At 32.9% G+C, this 22505-nt stretch overlaps 2 protein-coding genes across 2 annotated transcripts; one reads left to right on the top strand and one right to left on the bottom strand.

The window, feature by feature from the left end:
• The first annotated feature begins 1183 nt into the window (after window positions 1-1183).
• LOC112055577 (twinfilin) lies at window positions 1184-9834 on the top strand. The gene is made up of 9 exons (XM_024095760.2): window positions 1184-1351; window positions 2735-2812; window positions 2891-3002; window positions 3887-4049; window positions 4755-4888; window positions 5721-5824; window positions 6449-6592; window positions 7048-7166; window positions 7652-9834. The coding sequence occupies exons 1-9, from the start codon at window positions 1327-1329 to the stop codon at window positions 7802-7804; spliced, it is 1032 nt and encodes a 343-aa protein (XP_023951528.2). The 5' UTR covers window positions 1184-1326; the 3' UTR covers window positions 7805-9834.
• Window positions 9835-10803: 969 nt separating this feature from the next.
• LOC112055586 (RPII140-upstream gene protein) lies at window positions 10804-16151 on the bottom strand. Its single transcript, XM_024095772.2, has 6 exons — window positions 15765-16151; window positions 14749-14914; window positions 13925-14013; window positions 13579-13712; window positions 12221-12329; window positions 10804-11529 (listed from the first exon to the last, which is right to left on the bottom strand). The coding sequence occupies exons 1-6, from the start codon at window positions 15941-15943 to the stop codon at window positions 11409-11411; spliced, it is 798 nt and encodes a 265-aa protein (XP_023951540.2). The 5' UTR covers window positions 15944-16151; the 3' UTR covers window positions 10804-11408.
• Between the last annotated feature and the right edge of the window lie 6354 nt (window positions 16152-22505).

Genomic DNA, 22505 nt, shown 5'->3' with positions numbered 1-22505 from the left:
AATTGCTCTTTTTTGAAGTACAAATATAGAATGTATATCAGCAGCCTTGCCCCACAACAAAATACCGTAAGACATTACGCTGTGAAAGTACGCAAAATAAACAAGTCTAGCTGTATCAACATCAGTAAACTGTCTTATTTTTCTCACTGCAAAAGCAGCTGAGCTGAGTTTACCTGACAGTTTTTCTATATGAGCACCCCACTGAAGTTTAGAATCCAAGGTCACTCCCAGGAAAACTGTGGAATTCTCTATTTCTAGTGTTTCACCATTGATCATTATAGACTTATCTAATTTTATAACATTTGGTAATGAAAACTCAATACATTTAGTTTTCTTTGCATTTAAAAGTAAGTTGTTAACAGTGAACCAATGCGACACATGCGATATGGCACGGTTTACATCGTCGGAATTATCTTTACTTCTGTCACTCTTAAAAATTAGGGATGTGTCGTCAGCAAACAGTACTATCTCACAGATGCCGCTAACATGGTGTGGTAAATCGTTTATGTACACTAGGAATAGAAAAGGACCCAGAATTGAACCCTGTGGGACGCCCATTGTGTTAGAAAAACCGCGAGACTTTGAATCATTTATGCATACCTTTTGTGTTCTATCACTAAGATAAGAGGCGATGAGATCGAGTGCAACACTTTTTATGCCATAGTGGCTTAACTTAAGTAAAAGAATGTTATGGTCAACACAATCGAATGCTTTGGACAAATCACAAAATACACCAATAGCATTCTTAGCATTTTCCCATGCATCATATATATGTTTTAAAAGTTTAGCACCTGCATCAGTTGTACTGCGACCTTTAGTAAAACCATACTGTTCAGGGTGAAATAAATTATTTAAATTAAAATGACTTAAAAGATTATGACAATAAGTGATTACAGCGCCCTTCTAATCTTTTGTGTCGCACTAAAATTATCAGCTATTTGCGTTTTATCCTTTAATTATTGATTACCCTGTATATATCGATATTATATACTAGTTTCTAATCGATAACTAGCATTGTTTCAATGCCATTGAAGAAATTAAATTGAAAGCACTATATACGTTGCCATTAGGAACATCGAAGAAATGACATTGACATTTGACACAATATGACACAACACTGACAGTTCAAACAGCATTAGCCATAGTCTGTGATTGACTTGACCTGTGTCAATGTCAATTGTCAACTGTCAAGTGCCAACTGAAAGATAAAATGGTTTTGCTTTCGCCCACATAATTTCCCATTCCCGTTATAAAACAGAGAATTAGTCATTTCTACAATAAAATATACGCCGAAATACAAAATAGTGATATTTGTTCAATAAAAAAATGTCTCACCAAACTGGAATTCAAGGTACAAATTATTTTAATTTCTAATAATTATATTCAAAGTTTTGTATCATAAAACACTTTGTATCTTTTCGATCTTATTTAATTTATTGCTGATTATTATGCACTTAAGCATACAAGGATTTAAATGATAACACGTTTGATCAGTCGACTGCTTTCTAATAATAATTAAATCTATTAATAATATAATCAATAATAACAACTTGGGGTTAGGAGAAGGTGTAAACATTGAAATAGGTAGAGCTGATATAATATGGTTATGAAGCGTAACGTCTAATGTTACTGTGGGGATTCAGTTTACTTGACACAAAAACAAAGTACCTACTTAGAAATACTGATTTTTACAAGACAATCAGGGGTTAAAATACAAAATAAAGTATTCTTTTGCAATAAAGATCTACAACACCTATAGGTAATCCTAGAGTAGGCTGTTTTAACTTCACTATATACCAGATTGTGTCTAACTTTCACCTTTACCTTATCCCATGTAAGTGGGGTCGGTGAAATATGTCAATCATCCACTTGCCTTTTAAATCATTAACTCTTCACAATTTTGTCATCAAATTCGAAATTGTATAATCTTAAAATGCATAAATTACATGTGACATTGTTTGTCCTCATTGGAGTCCTAATCTACTTAAGCAATATTAATCAAACTTGCACACTGTGCAGTTTCATCCAACATGAAGGATAGGATAGCTTAGCTATAGGCAATGGTTTTCCACTTACCATCAGGTGGGACATGTGCGTGCTTGCGGCTAGTATGCTGCTGCATTGTGATTTAGCAATTAACATTATCAGCATCATCATCATCATCCATCATATCAGCCGATGGACGTCCACTGCAGGACATAGCCCTTTTGTAGGGACTATCAAACATAATGATACTGAAGCCATCCATCTGAAGGATACAGTGAACCCCTGTGACTTGCTTGATGTCATCAGCCCACCTGGTGGGGGGACGTCCAACACTGCTCTAAGTGCAGGGTCACCATTCCAGCACTTTAGGACCCTAACATCCATTGTCTGTTCGAACTATGTGCTCTGTCCATTGCCACTTCAGCTTCGCAACTCGGTGACTTTGGTTCTTCTGCTGATCTCCTCATTTCTGATTTGATCACGCAGATAACTCCTAACATAGCTCGTTCCATCGCATGTAATTAACATTATGTAATTACCAAATATATGTTTAAATAAATTAAACTTATTTTGTTAGGTATATTTTGTTTAAAGGATGGCATTTGTTGTTTCTAAATAACACTTTGTATTCTTTGACTATTCTTTGACTGTGTTCCATTCTATCATAGAATATGTTACTCTATTTTTGTCTTATGTAATTACAACATCATCTATGTGGTGCTCTAATATTCACTTGCTATTATTTCAGCTAATGCAGATTTAAAAAAGTATTTTAGCAAATGCAGAGATGGGAAAATTAGAGCTCTCAAAGTTAGCATAGAAAATGGTAAGGCTTATAAAGATTTATAATGTTTTATAAATTTATTAAATGTGAAAGTTAATATTATTTAATATTCCATTTTAGAACAATTAACATTGGCAAAACATTATCCAGTTAAGGGTACATTTGAGCAAGATTTTGATAAGTATATCCCTACACTTATTGTTGAAGATCTGCCATGTTATATTCTATATAGGTAAGTACTAATTTATCAGCATACTTATTATTGTCAGCCTAATACAGTCGTATAGAAACCAAAAGGGGTGTGGTTCATTCATCCTCCTCCTTACAAGCTAATCCGCTTCCATCTTAGATTGCATCATCACTTACATCAGTTAAGATTGTAGTTAAGGGCTAACTTGTAAAGAATAAAAAGAGGCCTTCATAGGGTAGAGTTATCAACCTGTATTTGGCTCACTGCTGAGCTTGAGTCTCTTCTCATAATGAAATGGGTTAGGCCAATTGTCCATCACGCTGGCCCAATGTGGATTGGCAGACTTCACACACAGAGATAATTAAGAAAATTCTCTGGTATGCAGGTTTCCTCATAGAGTTTCCTGCAATAAATTTACTATAGTAAATCTGACTAGCACTAACCGTTGTATAGAGTAGTTAGAGTTAAAAAGTATTTAGGTACTGAGATAGTATATGACAAGCATCAAATAAGCTGAGACTTAATTCTGGCAAAGGTTAAGTAGGAGGAGTGTTTAGCATGAACACAGTGAAGTAGCTTCTATCTTGTTTCTACTTCTTGTGGGCTATACCTAAAGCAAACAAGTTGTGTCCATATTGCGGCCCAGTCACAAAATCCACTAAAAAATCTTAGCAGACACCTACTAACTATAAATTACCTCCCTGTCTAATTTCATGTTTGTACGCCAACATGTACATGTACGGTTTCCAAAATTTTGTGATGACCTTAAGCATTTATACAGGATGTCCTGTAATTAATAGATTAAACACAAATGTGTTAAAGTGTGCACATTCCAACTTTTTTATCCATCAATTACGGGACACCATATACATATATTAAGCAGAATAAGATCAATATCACTCTTATAAATAAATGCTTACTTTCAGATTTGATACAACTAATTCCTTAGGATATGAATGGTTATTGCTCAGTTGGTCTCCAGACGAGGCCCCAGTGAGACATAAAATGTTGTATGCATCTACAAAGGCCACACTCAAGCAGGAGTTTGGCTCTGCTCATATTAAAGATGAAATGCATGCCACTAGCAAGGTAATATATATATTACATACTAGCGGACGCTCGCGAATTCGTCCGCCTCTAGACCTCTTTAATCCAGCCCTTATAGTAGTAGGTATCGCTGTAAAAATGGAGTAACTTCTCCCGTTTTACGAACATTTCTCTTCCCGGCTCTGCTCGTATTGTTCATAGCGTGATGAAAAGTAGGTATGCTATAAGATTATAGTATACTTTTCATTACGCTAGGACAGCAGGTGCCCTGCTAAGGAGTATAAAGAATAATTGTACCAAGTTTCATTTAAATCTGTTCACTAGTTTTTGTTTCTATAACAAACATACAGACAGACAGACAAAAATTTTACTGATTGCATTTTTGGCATCAGTATCCATCACTAATTATACCCCGTGCTAGTTATTTTGTAAATATATTTCATGTACAGAATTGACCTTTCTACAGATTTATTATAAGTATCAGATATAGATTTAAAAGTATGGCCCTAGCTTGCTCACTTGGTTGTCTTATCACACTCGAATGGCTCGACCAATTTTGCTATTTTTCTGTTGTTTGCTAATGTCTGGAAACAAATAGAAAATGAGATAATCTTGAATAGTGTTTTTTGTGTCATTTGACCTTGAATAACTATTTACCCCGTTGGTAAATACAAAATTTCATGATACTTTTAGTACACCAAAATTATGGTATACTTATTCTTACTTCTTACTGTTATTTATTTACAGGATGAAGTGTGTCTGAAAGGTTATAAAACCCATGTTAGTGGAGTAAATGCACCTGCACCTCTCACTGACAGGGAGGAGGCTTTGAGGGAGCTGCAGCAAAGTGGGCAGGATCCCAACTATGGCACAGATTCAAGGTACACCTGCTTATTACTTACTCTAATAATGCATCCCAAAGTTAATAATATTATAATATACTAGCTGATGCCACACAATTTCATCTGCATAAATCCTGCTCCTGTGGGAATATGGGGTATAAGTATATAAAATATATTCTCAGGGATATATAGGAATATAGGAGTCCAATGGTGCAAGAAATTTTCAAATTGGCTTAGTAGTTACAGAACCTATTCAATGAACAAACAAACGATCAAATCTTTGTGCGAAGTCTGTATGTTTGTTACTCTTTGTGAACCAATTTAGCTGGCAACATCAGGATATAAGGCATAATCAAATATTCCACGCAGACTAAGTCGCAAGCTTATATTATACAGATTTTAACTGAAATTGGCATTTAGAGTATAGCCAAGCCAAAACTTGGAAGTTGCATTATAAGTTCGATGGGATTCAAAGGCATAGGTGTCTTTCTGCAACTCGAACTGCTAAACTGAACTATTCTTAGCAAACACTCTTGTGCTAGAAATAAGAGCCTTTTTATATGGAATCCTTTTTTTACTAATGTAACGAAATTCAGTTTTACACAAACCCCACGGGAACAGAAGACTTTTCCAGCGTAAAAAGTAGCCAAAATGTTGGCCTTCTCTATCTTTTAGTGAAAGTCATATTAATTGATTCAGCCTTTCAAAAGGCTAGCCCGTTATTTTTAAGAAGTTTTTTTTTCATCATGTAAATAACTACAATTGCAACAGCACTTGATCAAATAGTTACTTTAAAATCACAGGCACACACTTCAATTTTGTTTATTTGTAGGTACTGATTACATTATTATGTACTTCTTTCAATTTACAGACAGTCAACTATGGGCGGTATTGCTTTCCCCATCACCGAATCAGCAAAACAGGGTATTATTGATCTCCAACGTGGTTCCTACAATTATCTACAATTTAAAATAGGTATTTATTATTATTTTTGAAAAATCTAAATTCTGTAGCAATTTTTTAATTATAAGTACTGCCTGCTCTCACACTCACAAGTAGGCTTTCTAGTGGCAAAAGAATTTTCAAAATTGGTTCAGTTGATCCAGAAATTACCCCCTACAACATAAAAAAACTCTTTGTAATACACAGATTAATCAATAATAGGCAGATAGAGCATACGGAACACAACAGTGTTGTAGCTGCTTAAATACAAAATCCAAAAACGAATACATTCTCGAGTCAGTACGACATGAATCGTTGCATCAGTCACTTTCAATATTATTCAAGTAAAATGGCGTCTTTAATTATGTATTTTAAAAACTGTTTACAAAAACTAAAGAAATAAGATTAGAAGAGTACTTTTTTATTGGTAGTTATTGATATATTAATTTACGTGTTAAATTTTAAAATACAAATTATGAAAAAAGTTTGTAACGGATGTTAAAGAGACGCGTGACGTTTTTTTTTCACCGGCTTCACCGCGCTGCTTGTAAAGACTCATTCTGTATGATCTTTATTCTGTGTATTAATATAAATAATTATATCTGAGTTAATATACGTGTTGATACTCAGGTACTACCTATTTATTGAACTTTCTAGATTTAGAAGAAGAGAAAATCTGTCTGTCGAAGGCGGCAGTGATAGGTCTGACTGAGCTTCCATCGCAAGTGCCGAGCGACGTCGCGCGGTACCACTTGTATATATTCAAACACACACACGAGGGCGATCATATGGAGAGTATTGGTAAGTTTCGTTGTTTAGAACTGTAGCACTTTTCTTTTCTTTCTTTACAAGTTAGCCTTTGACTACAATCTCACCTGATGATGCAATCTAAGATGGAAGTGGGCTATCTTGTTAAGAGGAGGATGAAAATCCACATCCCTTTCGGTTTCTACAATATATCGTACCTGAACTCTAAATCGCTTGACGGTATAACTTTGCCGGTAGGGTGGTAAGTAGTCACGGCCGAAGCCTCCCACCAGCCAGACCTGAACCAAGCCAAGTTTGAAGCAAAATAATCTTCAGGTAGTAGATAAGATAAACCCAGAAGATTTACACTCAAGTCTGCTTAACAAAAAGACCGTTAATTTTACATTAGTATCTAAGTTTTTTAGGATATTTATTATTTACCTAATTTATTAATTTCTATTTTCTAGTTTTTTTTTAATCTAATTTCATTTTTTTCATTCAAATTTCAGTTTTCATTTATTCAATGCCCGGCTACAGCTGCAGTATAAAGGAAAGAATGATGTATTCGAGTTGTAAAGGCCAATTCTTAGAAATCATTGAAAAACTCGGCGTTGTTGTTGACAAACGGGTAAGAATCATCAATACATATGAATAAAGTTGAAGTGTCTATCTGTGATTTAAAAATAACTGTGTCCATAGACAAGAAAGAAGAAGAAAAAGGAAAATAACTATGTTTTCTCAAGTGCTTATAGTAATTTACACCATACCAAAGCCCAAACAAGCTTTCATTAATTTTTTGTCCGCGTCTTTGGATCTGCTGGACTTTCACTGGACGATGGGCTACTTTTTATCCCGAAAAATTCATAGTTCACACTTTGACAGTTTTAGAATTATTGGTAAAGTAAATTATACCTAAAGGCCTTTAAATATAGTCCAATATTCAATATAATCCCAAATTCAGAGCAAATTCAACCTTAAGTATTGATTTTAAGGTTGAATTTGCAAATGCGACTACTTGAATTGAGTGCCAAGAACTTGTGTTTGACAGTCGTTGATTGTGCATCCACTTTTTAATAGGAGATCGATGTATTATCCAAATTCAAAACCTTCCAGCTAGAAATAGACGACGGTAAGGAACTGACGGAGGAGTATTTGTACGATGAGATCCACCCCAAGAGGAACCTCCACAGACCCGCGTTCGCCAAACCGAAGGGACCTCCGAACAGAGGAGCGAAGAGAATCACGAAAACTCAAACCACACAATAGTCAGTACAGAGAAATAGATTTTTTTATATTAACAATACATTTGTTTATAAAATGTATGCGTTATTTTTTTTATAATTCGTTTTATTTTATTAATTTTATTAAATTCATAACTTTTATTCAAATACACCAACGGTGCTTATAAAACGTCATAATTTTACATTTTTGTTTTTAAATTCATGAAATTTGATGGGATAAAGCCTGAGCAAAAAAATAAAAATTAGTTTCTTTTTTCCGCAATAAGGTGAGGATTTTTATTTGCCAAGCGCAGATAGAGAAGCCGTGATAGATACTCGTGCTCAGCAGTGAGCCGAATATGAATTGATACTGATGATGAGAAAGAGAAGTGTATAGACAGAGAGGTGCTTTCTTGTCTGCGGTTTATTTATATGTAGTGGTCGATTCATGACGTTTTCTTAATATACAATGAAGTTATCGATTTCAGTTGATAAAATCTCAATAGTTTTATCAAATAAAGCAATGAATTATCTTCTAACAATACGGTATTATAGATGTAATTCACTAGTTAAAATCTCACCAAATTGAAATTATTAATGAACATCTCGGTTGTATTAGAAATTGACCAATCTTTGTTGTTGTTCGAGCAATAAAGTAAATTGCTAAGCAGTATTATACCAATTAGTGTTATTGTGGTGACAGTTCGTTTCACTCTTGAAATTTTGCCGCGTTTCACGATAATAGTATGTAAGAACGTCATAAGGCAACTGTCACCGTACCCATGCTATCTGAAAAAGACTATTAATTTCGGAATAATGTGCAATATATGGGCACGAGAGTTGCCCATCTTTTCAGTAGTAGTTATTTTTAAAATGAAATTGTTAATTATGACAATCATACGTTTTACACTGTATTATTATAGACAATGTGTTCAATAATTACCATTCAATAATAAAATGTAATTATTTTATTATTATAAATTTATAATAATTATTTTATTGGTTTCGATTGACTGTAATCAGTTTCTTTTCTAGCATAATACAGCTACGCTTTTCAATATGTAATTATGATTATTAATCTTGTCATATTTTTATTATTAAAAAATCTTACCAAATTGAATTTAAATTCTATAAAAATAGATTGTAATTTAATTATGAATGAACTTTTTTCATTTATTCTCTAGTATAAATATTAAGTAAATTTTTGCAATATAAAATAATATTTTTATTATTAATTATTTTTATAATTATCTTGCCAATATAAAAAAAATCCTTAAACCATGTATCCTTTTACAATTTGCAGAAATATTTTTACATTACATTTAAATAGTGAAATGTATTTTTATGAGCTGTTTGATTACCTAATTTATGAAAAGAATTATTGTGTAGAATAAAGTAGAGCAACGATTGGGACACAGAATCAAATCTCATAAAACGTTTAACTTATGTAAATCCATACTTCCATATACTTATATCTTAAATCACTAAGTTAGTCTGTCTGTGACATTTTCACAGCTAAACCGCTTTTTTTTATTTTCTGTGCCTACTTATATTGGAATTAATATAATTAAAAGCTAGATCTAATGGTGAAAATAGGTGCATTAATCATAAGATAAATATAAAATATGAATTTTTTAAACAAATAAGGGGATGAAAATTTGTGTAAAAATATAGATCAGTATTCTGAAAAATAAATTATGGTATTATAAAAAATTCATGTTCACTATAAATAAAACGTTGACTTATAGAACAAATGTAAGGTGTAATGGACAAACAGCAAATATAGTCAGAAATAACCTTAACTTAATCTTGGGTAAATCTAAGATTTATATTATAACTTCCTTTTTTCTCACGTTATATATTAACTTAAAAAGCCTTAAAATTTTAATAATAACTTGATTATAAAATAAGTGATTTGATTCGGCGGCCTAATCAACTCATAATATTTGAGATGCACAAAAGTAGGGTATGTTAAATTGTAGGTACCTATAGATATGAATTGAACATTTCGTTATATTTTTGTATTCCGTCATATCCTTTATTATAATGGTATGTAATAAACGCTTTTGATATTTATCATTTTATTTTAATAAATTTTCCTTAGATATCTGTAGACTTGGCTGTTCAAAAGGTGCTTAATCTATGCTAATATTATAAAGCTGAAGAGTTTATTTGTTTGTTTACTTAAACGCGCTAATCTCAGAAACTACTGGTCCGATTTGAAAAAAATATTTCACTGTTGGGAAGCTACACTATCCCCGAGTATAGGCTACATTTTATACCCGTATTCCTACGGGATCCACGCGGGTGAAACCGCGCGGCGTCTGCTAGTATAGTAGGTAGGTAGCCTACTTTGCAATAAACGAATTTGGTAAATAAATAAGCAGTTATCACATTCTGTAACGGCAAAGGAAAATTCGTGACGAAACCTGCATAGTGTCTAAAAATTATTGTCAAGATCCATCAGGGATAATTTAGGATTCTAATGGTGAAAGAATTATTTAAATTGATCCAGTAGTTCAGTAGCCTTTTCAATTCAAACAAACAGTCAAATGTTTTCTCTTTATAACATTAGATAGATAAAACTATCGCTTGAACACGAACTCACTGAGTTGTACGTGGCCGAAGGTAGAACACTCGAGTATTTTTTTATTCATCTTTGCTTATAAAATGTGAAAGATGTAAATATCAGAAAACACAAGACTGATCGAGGGAATTCCCGACCCTAGACACTTTTTTATACGTAATTGATGAACCAAGCAGATTTTTCATTTAATGGTAAGTAGATAACGATTATCTATGTTCTATAAAACGTTGGATTATGTCCATAAATAATCTCTTTATTTATAACCAACACCATACTCTTCAGACTGAAACACAATGTTGCTTGATGGCAAGAATCAGTTTCTCCCAGTGTCTTAAGATGCGGTTGTTAAATAATAACAAAGGTTTCCTCAAATATATCCTGCCCTCTTTCTTTAAAATGTTTTTTTAATGAAGGATTGATATAAGATAATGCGTTGGGTGTGAATTAAAGCTCTTAACAATAACAGACACATTTATTCGTTTATTCTTATTAATAAACTTAACATGTTTCATGTATCTACCTAACAATATTCTAACACTAGTATAAAATAAATTAAAAAATATTCAACATATAGGTATTTTCACAGACACAGACTAATAAAATTTGTACGTCAAAATTGCGCTTTATTCACATTGACGCTGAGATGAAACAAAGCGTTGCTTAATGATATTAGGTACGTATCAACTCTTGATTCTCGATATTTCAATTTATTCACTTCCAACGAAACTAACTCGTTCAATAATACTAGATCACGATGCTTCACTTCGATAATAATATATTATTTCTATTTGTGTTCCTTTTATCCCACTGTCAACCAACAACACACTTCAAATCTAAAGAGCGATACTTATTGGCGACTGAAATAAGCATGTTACCGGTTTTCAGGCGACAATGTAAGTAGGTATACTAAACATTTGCAACAATTTATTACACAATTCCTACTGCTGCTTGGCATAGGTTTTAGCAATTTCCAGACAACGGTCCTGCGCCGCCTGTACCTCTGCCAATGTAGGCACTATTCTTCTATTTTTCCATTAGTCTGTGAACGATATGACAAGATCTGCTAAGTCAACTGCTCTATATTCATTACTCCTTTCTCTTCAACGATTTGGTCGTGGTGTCGCGTTAGATTGTCGTGTTTTTCATCCGATGCTTTGTCGATGGCTTGATCTAATTGTTCTTTTCTGTAAGAAAACGAAAGAAAATCAATCCACGTCACACAGGTCGCGTCAACGCTAAGTATTTTTGAATCTTTGGACTCGAAAATATTTATTTTATGCTTCTCTTTGGAGAAGCCTCCGACTGCCCAGTGTCTAGCTTAGCTTCTAATCAAGAAGCCCTGTTGAGCTTTTATTTTACTTGCAAGAAATTCTTAGTTCTAATATAACATAGTCAATTTATAAACAAACCATGCATAATTTACAATAAATATGTTATGAACCATGCATAATTTACAATAAATATGTTATGAAACAAAAGTCTTATTATACTGTTATTGCAACATATAAACGATAAATAAGCTCCGTGTTGAACTGCACTTTATGACTGTGTTCTTAGTTCTAGATAAGTTCGCAAAATACTTAGTTGTTGGCTGAGTTTGTTGTACGCTCTTCTCGGACCAAGGAACTCGTAACACTCGTAACTTTAATTTTAAGTTTTCGACTTTACTTACAACCTTTAAATTAAATCATGACATAACTTGACGTTTCAAAAGTGATTGTAAAGTAAAACTAATTGAAAAAAAATGAATTTTTAATTTTGAATTTCTTGATAAAGAAAATGGAATGCAGAATGCAGTAAGTAATACGAGTAATCCTAAATAGCTTATCTAAACATGACCCAGTTCTTAGATAGATTAGAGTAGACTTCACTTACCTCTTTTCTCTAAATTTGGCCATCTCTTTCCTTACATCGTTTAAATTAACTCCAGTAATTTTTACTAAACTTAATATAAGTATGCCGCCAATAGCACTTAATATTCCACCTGTAAATAAAAAGTTGGTATGCAATGAAGAATTCTTGAGATATTGTTAACAAAGCTTTCCATACTAATTTTTTTTCTTGAATATTTAAACAGTTTTCAATAGTTATTCTGTTATTTGGATCAAAGGTACAACTATCAGTCTTTTTAAAAACCTATCTTGAGTAGAAATTAGTGTATATAGATTAAAAAAAAAAACAATTTTTACAAAAAAATCATTAAATATTTACTATATGGTTTTGACTATTGAAAATATTGAATTTCTACGTAGCCATAATCATACACACAATTACATATATATTTAGCAGTAAATACCTAGAATAGTCAGAGCTTTCTCATTTTATAAAATCTAAATGTTTGTTACCATAATATAAGTAAGATTGTTTGGTAACTATAGACACAGAGGTGTGCACAAGGTTTTTAACTAGGGTATGCACCAAATGTACAAATTCCACAAAATAGAAAATCCCTTCTCCAACACAGTTACTCATATGATAATGATAATAATAGAATGATAATGAGGTAATATAATGAGGCTTCAGGGTAGGCAGTGCATTTTTACAACTATAAAGTACATGCTACTGATTGACCGTAGATGCAATGGATTCAAGGCTTTTAGACCATAATGTAACACTTTTTTGAAAAGAAAAACACATAAAACATTGCACTTATCTAGACAAATGAAATAAAATGGAATAAAAACAAATTACCTACCAACAACAGGAAAGGAAAGCCAAAGAATAGATGCGTTTGAGTGTGTGAAAGAGGCTAATATGTGTGGAAAAGGTTAGGAAGATAACAAATAATAGAAGTGGTTGACCCCTACTTATATCAGGTATGATGAGGCCAGAAGGGTGATCAGTCCATTAGGGACCATTCCACCCAATTCCTGTGGTAAAAGGACACAGGTTCACTGGTGTCTCGACAGTGTTCCCCCCTCAAATCTTGCTGTAGCCTTCGTGAACCTAACAACATCCCCTATAGTGAGATCTGTCAGGTCTTCTTCATTTAATATATCCCTAGTACCTAGTAACTCCCATCTTACCAGCGCGAACGTGGGACACTCAGCTATAAAGTGATAGCTGGTCTCTTCCTCACCACAACCTGGACATGATGAATCTTCTATGATTTTCATTATCTTCAAATGTCTATTGAGCAAACAATGTCCAGTTGTCATCCCTGCTATGTTGAGTCTGCTATGGCCCCTACTTAAGTAAGATAAGGAAAATGAGATGAAGAATTAATAAATTACCTAAAGTAGCTCCAACTAACATGGCCGCTGGTCCCAATATTGCTTTGTACATAGCTCCAGTCATTGCGCCTGCTATGATATAATCTGATAGTGCACTCTCGTCCCGATACACTGATATTGTTGTAGATATAAGACTGAAAAATAATTTTATTCATTACATTTCATACATTTTTAGGGTTCCGAACGTACATAGTACAAAAACGGAACCCTTATAATATCACTCGCGCACATTATACTGTCTGTCTATTTCTTGCAATTTTAATAATTATACAAATTATTAAAGTAATTTAATATTCATTGAAAATAAATGAATGTTAACTTAAACAAGTATATTAAATAATTTTACCTAAAGATTCCTGTAAAAGCTCCCAATCTCCATCCCCAATGGTAAGCACCCTTTGCAAAAGCTACTGTTACAAAGTCCTGTAATTTTTTCTGTAAAAAAGAAATTCATTTATTTTTAGCAGGGATGGTTTTTTGTGGATTTTATATGCAGACTCTCTCTCTCTACTCTATCTCTATCTCTACCCTACACTACTGTACTCCTACCCCTACCCTACCCCTCAATTAATTTGGTACAAAAACTGTGATTAATGAAGAACCACGCAACCAATTTTGTGCATACTTCACATAAACCATCTACTAAATAGTCCACACAAAGCCTAAACATTTGGTTTGGATAGGTGAGTCTGTTCTTGAATTATAAAATTACAACCAAAAGTGGCATTAATTTTTCTTTTTCTTTTTTTAATACATCTAAGAGTGCAAAATCAAACATCACTTTAAGTCCATCTATCTGTAGTAAAGCAGCATGGTGGGTGTAAGCTCCATACTTACTCTCCTATAAGTAAAGAGCCCTGAAGATTATAATGAGGTTGATGATGGATGATGATGTACTTGTATTTTAAGAATTCTCATTACATTTTTTTATTTTGCATAATGATATTTCTGCCTCTAAAGATAACATTCTTTGTTTAGGAGCCATTTGGAGATGTTTTAATGGTGGCACCTAAATGTCACTATCATTGTGAGGAATGGCAGAGTCACATTAAACATTGTAATCTTTTAACTAGAATTGAGAAAGAAAACAATAAGGAACTAAAGCTAACTTATCCTAATAACTATACAAATCATGCCCACATGGAATACTAAAATGTAAATTCTATATACCTTAGCATCAACTGTAGATTTAAAAATTGTAGCTTGATTGTTTTCAATAAAATACAAATAAGCATCTCTTGACTTGATAAACCCTCCTAAGCATGCTCCAATAATTAAACCACTCATGGTTGCTTGCACTACATTTTGAAATTCAATTGAATTTTCATCTTGGTCACTGGAACACAGAAAGAATAATATACAGACAAAGACATACCGACAAAGACAATAAGATGTCCTATGACTAACTTGTATAGAATAAAAAAAAAATGTTTATCAATAAACAAATTAAAGTGAAGGTATACATCACTAGTTATTTTATACCTAATATATATAAAAATGAATCCATTCATATATCCCTTGGTCACGCCATCACATGTGAACGGCTGGACCAGTTTCACATTTTTTTTTTGACGTGTTTCTCATTGTCAGAAGAAGTTTCTTATGACAGAAAAAAAATTAAAAATTGAAGGTGTATGGGGTAGGGTAGAGTAGGGTAGAGGTAGGGTAGGGTAGGAATAGTTTCAAGTTTCATGCGGACGAAGTCACAGACGTCTGCTAGCAATAATAGGTAAATAAGAAAGGAAGATAAAATTTAAATAGTAGGTAAATTTATTTGGTAACAAATGTCATGAGGTTTCTACTTTTATTATTAATTTGTTTGTTTATACACAGTTCATCAATTTACATTTTTGTACATAGATCATGTCCACTGGGCATATATAATTAAAATTATAAAAAGTACATGCATGTTATGGTTCTGTCAAATGATTTAACCACTGGTCTTTTTTCTAAATATTAAAACTTATATAATGTGCCTGTAAGCTGAGGTTGAGTCCTAAATGAGAAACCTGTACCTAGTTTTGCTGCTGTGGTAGCAATTAAAAGAGCCTTTAGCAAATACATTTTGAAAAAAGCCTTGAACTTAATAAGGTTTGGCCAAAAAATGCCATAAATTTATTTACGAAAAGGCACAGCAACTCGTTTTATGATCAGATTTTAACAGAAAAAGTGAATTAAGTACTTACTTTTTAGTATACATAGCTTTGACTCTGTCCCATCCGGTCTTCGGCAGTGGAGAATTCGGCGTATCCAGTTCGTCGTAATCATTTTCGTTTCTTCTGCCGATGATTGGTATTATGACGCTAGGTGACAGTCTTGCAACTGTTCCTATCATTACTTTTTGATTTAATAATCGACTAAACATAGTTATTGAAATAGGTTATTCTGTTAAAATCAAATAGTATGTAACTAAAACTATATTATTAAAAACATTTTCAAACAGCCTTACACGCTTATGTATATACAATAATTGTTTTAATTTTTAACACTACTTATTTAATATTTAAATTGATTTTATTTTGAATTTGAAAAATTCGATTCGTGTTTCGGTGATGTTATAATATGACATTGACAAAAGACAATCAAAATGTGACATTGACGTTTAACAGCTGACAGATTAGTTTTTTTTTTATTACCTGGCTTTACGGCTCTGAGTTAAGTTAATTTTAAAGCATGAACATGGAGAATGCTATTATAGCACTATTTCCTTGGTCAATGGGTCAATTTTAATGGCGATGTATAAAAATATTTTTGAAAAAATATCAAACATATCGTACTGGTCTGCATTTATCTAATTCTTTATGTAACGTGGATCTTCGATGCGTAATTTTTGTCGTAGTTAGATTTCCCCCCCGAGAAAAAAAAAAAAGGGCCGGGCGTGAAGAATTGACTCTCTACGAGATTGTTTTAATATTTAAATTAACGTATCAATGTAATATGCATTTCTATTGTCAATAATACACCCCCAATCCCAACTAATCTATGATCCCAACGCCGATCGTACAGTCCACAACTTTAGGCTTTTTACACAACACTATCACTTCTCAAAAAGGTTCTTTTAGGGCGACACTTTTCGTTTCGATTCACATACATTATATTTTTAATAATAAACTTTACGGCTCTGGGTTCTGGCCCTTTTGAGCCCGGATTCACAAACAATAAATTAATTATCTCGGACCAATAATAGAAAGACCTGCCTCGCAAGACGTTACCTCTCTGTCAAAGAATCAACGATCTATTTACCTTTATAGAGCGGGGCATTTAGAAGTGTTTGTAAAGTTGAGCGGCTAACGCGTGTATAAAAACTAACAAACGCGTTAGATTGTTCGGTTGTATCGATGTTTCATTGTTGTAATCGTTTTCGTCGTCTAAAAAACTCCCTAAATATTCTGGTTTGTGTAGTAAGTAGTTCAATGGCATGAAAAACGGCCAACGACTTTTAATTCAGTAAAAGATGACGTGACGTTCAATTTGAAAATATTTCTATTTTATTTTTGTTATTCTTAACATGTTGGCCCTTGATTTCAGTCTCACCTGATGGTAAGTGATGATGCAATCTAAGATGGACGGTATGATTTCTACACGACATCATACCGGAACGCTAAATCGCTTAGCGGTACGTTTTGTAGGTAGGGTGGTAACCAGCCAGACCTGGCCCAATTAAGAAATCCTCAATCGGCCGGGGATCGAACCTAGGACCTCCGTCTTGTAAATCCACCGCGCGTACCAGTGCGCCACGGAGGTCGTCAAAAACATAATTATAATTTATAATAAATTTGTAATAAAAACAATATCTAAAAGAAAAATCGACTCTATTCTTCTAACGAACGAACGAACAGCAAAACATCGATCCATTAATTTAACGTTCTGTGTACAGATTATATTATTCTTGTCAAATATTTTCGATGAGTGAGTTTACCTCGTCCCCTTCAAAAAACGACAGGCAATTTTGTTTCTGCATTTGGGTGCGATTTCATTTCCATGTCATAAAAATAACCTTAAATACCCCAAGCAGACATGAGTCACAAACCATTTTGAAAAACAAAGATTGATATTAAGATTTATGGGTATTAAATGTGCATTTATAAAATTAAATAATAACTTTAATGATTTTTATAAATGTCGTATTTTCATATCAAAAGAAGATGTTTTCTTTTATTTTAATGTGAATTTTACCTTTCATTTATTGCAGAATTACCCTATACTATGATTATTTTTTTTGATTTTGTGTTATTAAGTGAAAGAAGATTTGACATTTCACAGTTCACACTTCACAGCACAGAACACTACTTTATTTGTTGTCTGTGACTAATACTCCTACCTCACAGTATTCGTTAATGATTCGTTAACTAAATCCAGTCTGTTGTGCGTATTTTCTTCCTTTGTAATTTTTGTTATTTTGTTTTGTTCTCGTTTCGTTGTTGTTGTTAATTATTGTTTATTTGTTGTTTGTTTTTCGCGCGTATCTTGTATGTATTCTTTATTACCTCATATCTTCGAAACCGCTGAACGGATTTACGTAATTCAGATATCCTTAGATTTGTTTTAATAAGCCAAGTGTTCTTAGATAGGTGAAATTAGAAAAAAACCAACAAGACGACTGTGAGATGCTATAGAATCGAGGTGATTTTTTTTTTTTTAATATTGCAACATGGGAATCAAATTCAAGGGCTTTTTGTGAGAATTTCAAAATGGTATATAATGGCCAACAAAAAACTACAATTACAAAAACGTTAATTATTAATTTGTTTATACATAATACGCGAGGCGGACGACTATAAGGTTTATGAAGTGTAGTTATAAAACACCTTAAATAGACTAAATTAAATATATTGATTATAAAAATCGACATGTGCGAGTCGGATTCGCCCACCGAGGGTTACGTAGATTTTTTTGAATATTTACTTATCCTCGGTTGGACGTAGGTATACATTATCGTACTTTGTAACAAACGTAACAAATAAATCCAAAATTCACCATCTATCTAACTAAAAAATAAATTAATTAAATAAACAAATAACCCAACTGCATAAATGATACAAAAACTGATTAAACTAAAGTCGGGACCTATTAAAAAATGTAGACGAAAATCATTCTATTCAATATAATAGGTCCCGACTGTTTTCTAATTGTTTTCTACACTTCTGGACTGAGTTTTTTTTTTCTTCAGTTTTTGTATCATATAGGCAGTCGGATTTTTTATTTGTTTAATTAATTAATTTATTAATTTTATTTACTTTAGTACGAAAATGAGTGAAGCGGAGCCTGGTACTAGCCGGAGCAGTTATTCCGCATTGCTATCGTTTCCGTCACCAAAAAAGAAACGTACGAAGCAAACACCCTTATCGTCCTCCGAGAAAACCGTTTTGATTAATGTGTTTAAATATGTCGAGGATACCTTATGCTTGCTTATACATAATAAAAAAACAAAACTATAAGGGTTCTTTATTGACTACGGAACCCTGAATATAAGTGAAACATTATCTGTTAGATAAATAACAGGATATAGGAATATAGAATAAAAAAAATATTTGTTTATCAAATCAAGTTTTATTTCATGACAATATTCGTAAATAATGCTGTAGTAAAATGTTGAGCACCCCTGAGTCAGCTGTTTTTGTTTATTTACATTGTTTAAAATACCTACCCGATCTGACTATAGTAGTTTCGGAGTCTACTCATTACCTTCATAAAAACACACAAACAAACAATAAAATCTTTCCTCTTTTTAACCGACTTCCAAAAAGGAGGAGGTTCTACGTTCAGCTGTATGTATTTTATTGCTTTTTTATTATGTATGTCCAGCGATAATTCCGTCATTTATGGACCGATTTTAAAATTATTTTTTTCATTTTGAAGGGTTTACTCCAGGGTGGTCCCATTTTTTTATGTCAGGAGAAATTGAGGGGAACTTTCAAAAATCGTAGAGACGGCTAGTGCGTTTGTTAGTGTTTCTATAATGTATTATAAACCACTACAATTTTATAAAGGTCTGCAGTTCGTCTGATGATGGAGCCGAAACACAAACGATGGAACTCGTCAACGATTTACGGCAGTTACCTTTTGTTTGTGCTTGATTAATTTGTATTGATGAGAACTTTCACCTAGATGGATTGTGACTGTATTAATGGTCTGGTGATGAAGACGAAGGACAGTTAAGGGAACTCCTCAACGGATCACAATAGCTATCTTGTGTTTGGACTTGATAAACTCGTATTGATGAGAACTTTCCACCTAGATGGGTTGTGACTGTATTAGAGGTCTGGTGATGAATACGAAGGACAATTAAGGGAACTCCTCGACGGTTCACAGTAGCTACCTTGTGTTTGGACTTGATTTATTTTATATTGATGAGAACTTTCCACCCATATGGATTGTGACTGCATAGGGAGTCTGGGGATCCAAGACGGAGAACAGTTAAGACCACTTCTCATTAGTTATGATACCTTTCACGTTTTTCTGGATATTCATATTATGTGTGGATAAAGTAGAGTTAAGGTAGTATTTTTTTTTTAATTGGGATTGTAGGACTTAGGTACTTATCATACAAAAAATAACGTTTTAGCTAATTGCTTATTATTTTTTGTTCACACTCAGTAGGTGTGCTAACACTAAAAATAAAAAAAAATAAAAATTTAATAAAAAAAATTTAACCAACTTCCAACTCAAAAATGCATGAGCATCGTCAAGCTACTATGAAAAAATCATGATTATCGCCGTGTTTAACCGACTTCCAAAAAAGGAGGAGGTTCTACGTTCGGCTGTATGAATGTTATTTTTTTAGAGAAACTAGTATTTTGATACTATTCCAGTATTTTATCAAATTAACACTTTGTATCCAGATACAAAACTCTGCCTTTGATTCGGAGGGCGTAGGTTATTCTCCTCGGCTCCAACTCTCATTCTCTTCGTGACTTGTGTCAAGTCTGCCAACCCGCATTGGGCAAGCGTGGTGGACTATTAGCCTAACCCCTCTAATTCTGAGAGACTCGTGTTCAACAGTGAGCCGAACATAAGTTGTTAAATGATGATGAACCAGATACCTATAATAATAGTAATAATAAAGTCTTTATTTACTTCATACATTGATACAGTTAGTTATACAATTTTTAATAGAATCTTGTTTTTAAATTATGAGTATGAATCCCATTGTCTTGGGTATAGGCCTCCTCCAGCAGTGTCGATGACATTGCCCAAGTGACTGTAGTAAGTGGACTGATGAGTCCAGCGCTTCTGGGGTCTGCCAACTCTCCTTTTACTTAGTGGACCCTGCCATTTAGTAACGGTAAGTGTCCACCTGTCGTCTTTCAAGCGCGATACATGTCCAACAGTCCGACCAGATACCTACCTTGCTATTATCTGATACTGCTCTTTAGGTACATATTTAAAATCATACACATTTTTACCTGCCATCAATCTGCAGTTCACTTCAGTAGCAGATCCAATTAATCTCGCTGCCCTAATAGTACGCTTCTATAGGCGAGAGAAGGCCTGTATCTACTATTAGTAACACATCACACTAGTATTAGACGCGCGAAGTTTGTATGTGCGTTTGTTATTCCATCACGCCTCAACTACTGAACCGATTAGGCTGAAATTTAGAATGGAGGTGGACTATTATTCCCTGGATACAGTTACAGAGGTTACTATCATCCTTATATTTTTTGTTTATATTTCACTACACTTCACTTCATATCGTTTACACAGTTTGAAAATTAATTGTATTATCAAACAGTTATACGTTCAGTGGTTTTTGAGTGATACTATACTTATTGTAGTCACATAGACAGACAAAGAGAAATACAAAAAACGTATACCTACCTACGTACTTACGTATATTATGTTATTTTTGGTTTCGGAACTATATGCGGTGAAACGGGCGTATGTGAAAACGAATACTTATAACTAATAGATTCCTTTATCATTAATGATATTCTAATTTGGTTGATAATCCATCAAAGAGTATAACATGTAACGTAGATAAGTATCTAGGTGAATGTGAGCCCATAACCTAATTATACAGGATTTGGATATTTAATAATAAAATTGATTATTTTCAACTATATTTTATTATAAAATGACAAAGAATAAATCTAGAGTTTAATAGTGTAGTCACTTAGTTGTTAAAATAGTGTATATATTTATATATTTCACATAAACTGTACGGTTTACAGTGGAGTCGTCAAAAGTTGCCTGATGGCAATTACACAAAATTAATGTACACAGATCGATCATCAAAACTATATTTTATTTTTTTGGATAACTTCAGCTCGCTTAAGTAAATCATAATATAGGTAATTTGATCTTCTATTTAGATTAGTGGAAATTAAAAATATTTATCTGATAGATCCCTGTTATTTTCCCAATGATTGGTCTTTGGCATTGTTTTTAAATTAGTATTAATTAGTCTAAAGGTTTGACATTTTTAAATTGTATTTAACTACATTTTAAAAGGGAAAATTAGGTGGATGTGCTCAAGACAAAACCAGGAGACAAATATATCGTCACGAGGAACGATTTATACATCTATTAAACTATGTTTATTTTACACACAACCCTTTAATTTGCACACCATTAATAATATTTTTTCAATTCAACAGAAATCACTAGACTTAAGAAACCAAGACGGGTACAAGGTACATAATATTACAAGTTAGCCACTACGAAGATTACTTTCTGTAGGCAGGTTACTAGAGCGACTACTGAAATTAGAATAGGATATTTATCTAGTTAATCTAAAGTATCGATTATGTTAATCTGTAATAGTTCTATAATTTTATTTTAATTATTTATCATCATCATGACATCAGTGTATTTACATTTACACCCACAATTAATTAAATACAAAGATAACTGCCACTTCATAGGACCTAATCGACTCTCTTTTAACAAATAATCTTTCAATTGATAATAGCTACATTAATAGT

This window comes from Bicyclus anynana, chromosome 7 (genome assembly GCF_947172395.1).
Source record: "Bicyclus anynana chromosome 7, ilBicAnyn1.1, whole genome shotgun sequence".
Lineage (NCBI taxonomy): Eukaryota > Metazoa > Arthropoda > Insecta > Lepidoptera > Nymphalidae > Bicyclus > Bicyclus anynana.
Note: the sequence above shows the minus strand (reverse complement) of the source record. Positions and strands in the feature narration are given on the sequence as shown.

Bases quoted from the DNA above. Each gene is read 5' to 3' on its own strand.
- LOC112055586 (XM_024095772.2), bottom strand. From the start codon at position 15,943: ATGTTTAGTCGATTATTAAATCAAAAAGTAATGATAGGAACAGTTGCA. The intron at 14,014-14,748 runs GTATATAGAATT...TCTTTTTTACAG, and splicing joins AATCTACAGTTGATGCTAAG to AAAAAATTACAGGACTTTGT. The intron at 11,530-12,220 runs GTAAGTGAAGTC...GTTTTCTTACAG, and splicing joins GCCAAATTTAGAGAAAAGAG to AAAAGAACAATTAGATCAAG.
- LOC112055577 (XM_024095760.2), top strand. From the start codon at position 1,327: ATGTCTCACCAAACTGGAATTCAAG. The intron at 4,889-5,720 runs GTACACCTGCTT...TTCAATTTACAG, and splicing joins AACTATGGCACAGATTCAAG to ACAGTCAACTATGGGCGGTA. The intron at 7,167-7,651 runs GTAAGAATCATC...AAAACCTTCCAG, and splicing joins GCGTTGTTGTTGACAAACGG to CTAGAAATAGACGACGGTAA.